The sequence below is a fragment of the Lipotes vexillifer genome, unplaced genomic scaffold (assembly GCF_000442215.2).
Source record: "Lipotes vexillifer unplaced genomic scaffold, Lipotes_vexillifer_v1.1 scaffold4, whole genome shotgun sequence".
NCBI classification, from domain to species: domain Eukaryota; kingdom Metazoa; phylum Chordata; class Mammalia; order Artiodactyla; family Lipotidae; genus Lipotes; species Lipotes vexillifer.
Genome location: NW_006785876.1, coordinates 4,936,500 through 4,940,038, shown reverse-complemented (window position 1 = coordinate 4,940,038; position 3,539 = coordinate 4,936,500). Strand labels below are relative to the sequence as shown.

General features: G+C 45.2%; 1 protein-coding gene across 1 annotated transcript in view; it reads left to right on the top strand.

Annotated features, from left to right (window-relative positions):
- The first annotated feature begins 3,170 nt into the window (after positions 1-3,170).
- XPO5 (exportin 5) overlaps positions 3,171-3,539 on the top strand; it is a 45,771-nt gene continuing 45,402 nt past the window's right edge. The window contains exon 1 of the mRNA XM_007458318.1: positions 3,171-3,372. Within this exon, the coding sequence (XP_007458380.1) occupies positions 3,268-3,372 (105 nt within the window). The 5' untranslated portion in view covers positions 3,171-3,267. The remainder of the gene's footprint in view (positions 3,373-3,539) is intronic.

The following is a 3,539-nucleotide window of genomic DNA, read 5'->3' as shown; positions in this document are numbered from 1 at the left end:
GAAAATGGCTCAACATCATTAGTCATAGGGAAATGAAAATTAAAACCACAACGCAGGCTTCCCTGCAGTGGTTGAGAGTCCGCCTGCCGATGCAGGCGACACGGGTTCGTGCCCCGGTCCAGGAAGATCCCACATGCCGTGGAGCGACTGGGCCCGTGAGCCATGCCCGCTGAGCCTGAGCGTCCGGAGCCTGTGCTCCGCAACGGGAGAGGCCACAACAGTGAGAGGCCCACGTACCACAAAAAAAACCCCACAATGCACGTCAATGGAGGGATAAAGTCAACAGTTAATCTAGTTGACAGACAAATCTCAAATATAAGTTCAGGAAAAAGAGAAGCAGAAAATGATATATAATATCAAAGCATTCATGTGAATTTTTAAAACTTTTTATTTTGAAATACTTTTACACTTACAGAAAAGTTGCAAATATAGTAGGGTTCTCCTATACCCAGTTTCCCCTAATGCTAACATTTTATACAGCACAATTATCAAAACTAAAGAATGAACATTAGTATAATATTCACACTACAAACTTTACTTGAATTTTACCAGTTATTCCACTAATGTTCACTTTTGGTTCCAGGATCCAGCTTAAGATCCAGTCTTAGCCATCACGTCTCCTTAGTCTTCTCCAATCTGTGACACTTCATGTTTTTCATGACCTTGACACTTTTGAAGGGAACTACTCAGTTGCTTTGAGAATGTCTCTCAGTTTAGGTTTGTCTGACGTTTTCTCTTGATTAGACTGAGGTTATGCATTTTTAGCAAGAATATTATGGAAGGGTTCTGCTTTTCTCAGTGTATCATGTTGGGAGGTACATGATGTTGCTGTGTGTTAATACTGGTGATGTTAAGCATATCATTTAGTTGAGATAGTGTTTGCTAGGTTTCTCACTGTAAAGTTACTATTTTTTCCTTTCTTAGGAGAGATACTTTGAGACTATGCAAATACCCTGTTTCTCCTCAAACTTTCAACCACTAAGCACCCATCAGTGGATCTGGCCTGTCACAATTACTTTGTGATGTTCTAAAGGTGATTTTCTACCCATTCATGTAAATTTTTGAAGACAAAAAGAAAACAATAGTACATACTATTTGTAGACAGACATATTAAAGGTATGGATGCTAGACTGAAAGAACAAACCTTATACACAGTGAATACGGACTAACGTTTTCATTTACCATTGTTAGAAATCTAAAAGAAGGATTCAGTAAACTAAAGCAGTGGCTCTGCAAACTTTGCTACAGATTAGAATCACCTAGGAACCTTTAATACTATTGATTTCTGGCTTCTACCACCAGACATGTAACTTAATTGGTATGGGTGTGACCTGGCCATCATGATTTTTAAAAGCTTATTAAAGCTCTCTCTCTCTCTCTCATGATTTTTAAAAGCAGAGATTGAAAACCACTGACTTAAAGTAAATAAGATATTTGTGGAAACACAGTAATTCATGATTTAAATATGAGAGAACACAGGTTATACAGTTGAGTAAGCACTCAACTGTATTTTTTTTTAAAAAGTGTCAAAAATTAACATTCACCTTGAAAAAAGTGTCATGCAACTACAAAGCTGGAAGATTAGGGAAAAGAAAATGATGAATTCAAAAAATCAGAGTATTCAAGGCATTAATTCCTTACAAATTCCACTCACCTAAAACAGGCAGAAGGTAATACTTTAAACATTTATAAGTTAAAACCATAACATGCCAGAAATCACTTTACCTTGAAGTGGCTTTTGTACAGTCCTGGAACAGATAACACCAAATTAAAAATAGTAAATGCATTGTCACACACACACACCCAAGTAAGTACTATATTAGATACAAACACTATAAGTGGAGTATGAACAGGGAGCAGTGATTTAAGTAGGGCAAACATTTCCTAAATACACAACACCAAAACGGATATTCAGATTTTAACTGTTTTAGTTTTCAGTTTATGTATTTTGCTGGAGAAAGCAAGAGGTTTTTTTTGTTTTGTTTTGTTTTTTTGTGGTACGCGGGCCTCTCACTGTTGTGGCCTCTCCCGCTGCAGAGCACAGGCTCCGGACGCACAGTCTCAGCGGCCATGGCTCACGGGCTCAGCCGCTCCGCGGCATGTGGGATCCTCCCGGACCGGGGCACGAACCCGCGTCCCCTATATCGGCAGGTGGACTCCCAACCACTGCGCCACCAGGGAGGCCCAAGAGTTTTTTAAAGATGAAAAATGAAACATACTCTCTGCCAAAACCCTCCTTTGGGAATAAGGATTACACTATTTTGAAGTCATATAAATATTATATACATATATGATATACATATATATATTTCATATATATGATATATATAGCACTTCAAATGATCAAAACTGTACAAACCTTCGGTATTTGCAATTATTCATCATTAACGATCTCGATTTACCCCAATCTTTACAAGTTTGGTGCCAATCAGGTGATAACATACCCAAGGAAAATACTTACAGGTGAAGAGGGAGGTTTAAGAGCTACCACTTTCTTTCCACAAGAAAAATCCTCTTAAGAGGTAATACCAAGGCCTTTTCTCTCTGTGAGCAAGTATTTCTATTTCATGTAATTTCGGCCCAATGTTGTCCCCAGTCACTGCTATATTATACAACCAATAGCCAAGGCAACGTGAAAAGTCTAAAAACAGAGAAACAGAACGGTTCTAAATTCTCTTACCAATGTGACAACACTTGGCAAAACCGCCACCAGCGGACGCCACCGATGCTGGACTCGGGTGTCCACTGGAAGAACGATGAACCGGTCTTGAATATCCGTCCCCTTTCCGGGAACGGATCAGTCGGTTTCGAGAGAGATTTATTCCCGGCAACGACGGAGAAAAGGACCTAAGCGCGCAGACGATCCTCGCCGTGGCAGCAGCCGGCACAGCCGGGCGGCTCCAGCCTTAGCCACCGAGATCGGCTCACAGCCTTCCCGACAATTATTCGCCGCGCGCGCCGCCGAGGGCCGTTGACGCGCCTGCGCACCGCGGCTCCTAAGTCTCTCGCTCCGCCCACCAAGGAGCAGCCGTCAAAAGGAAGTCGCCACTTCCGCGGGCGCATGCGTACTGGAGGGTCGGGCGCGTGCGCAGCGCTGGCTTTTTCCCGGCTGGGTCTTCTGCGGCTCCCGCTCCTCCTTCCGCTCCCCACCGTCCCCCTTAAGCCCGCCGCGGCCGGGTATCAGCGTGTGGTCCCGCCAACGGAGCGATCCGTGCCTCGTGCTTCCGGGACGTCCGTTGTGCGCGCTTGCGGCGCGTGGCACTAGTCATGTCGATGGATCAAGTGAACGCGCTGTGCGAGCAGCTGGTGAAAGCGGTGACGATCATGATGGACCCCAGCTCCACCCAGCGCTACCGGCTAGAAGCCCTCAAGGTAGCTGGAGTCTGTCGCCTCGGGCCTGCTCCGAGACCCTCCCCCAGCCCCAGCAGTACCGGCGCAGCCCACGACCCTGGCCGTCTCCCGCCCACGCGGCCCCTGGACCTCTGTCCCCAACCCCCGGGGGCACTCCCCTCGCCGCTTTCCGCGCCTCTTCCCACTCG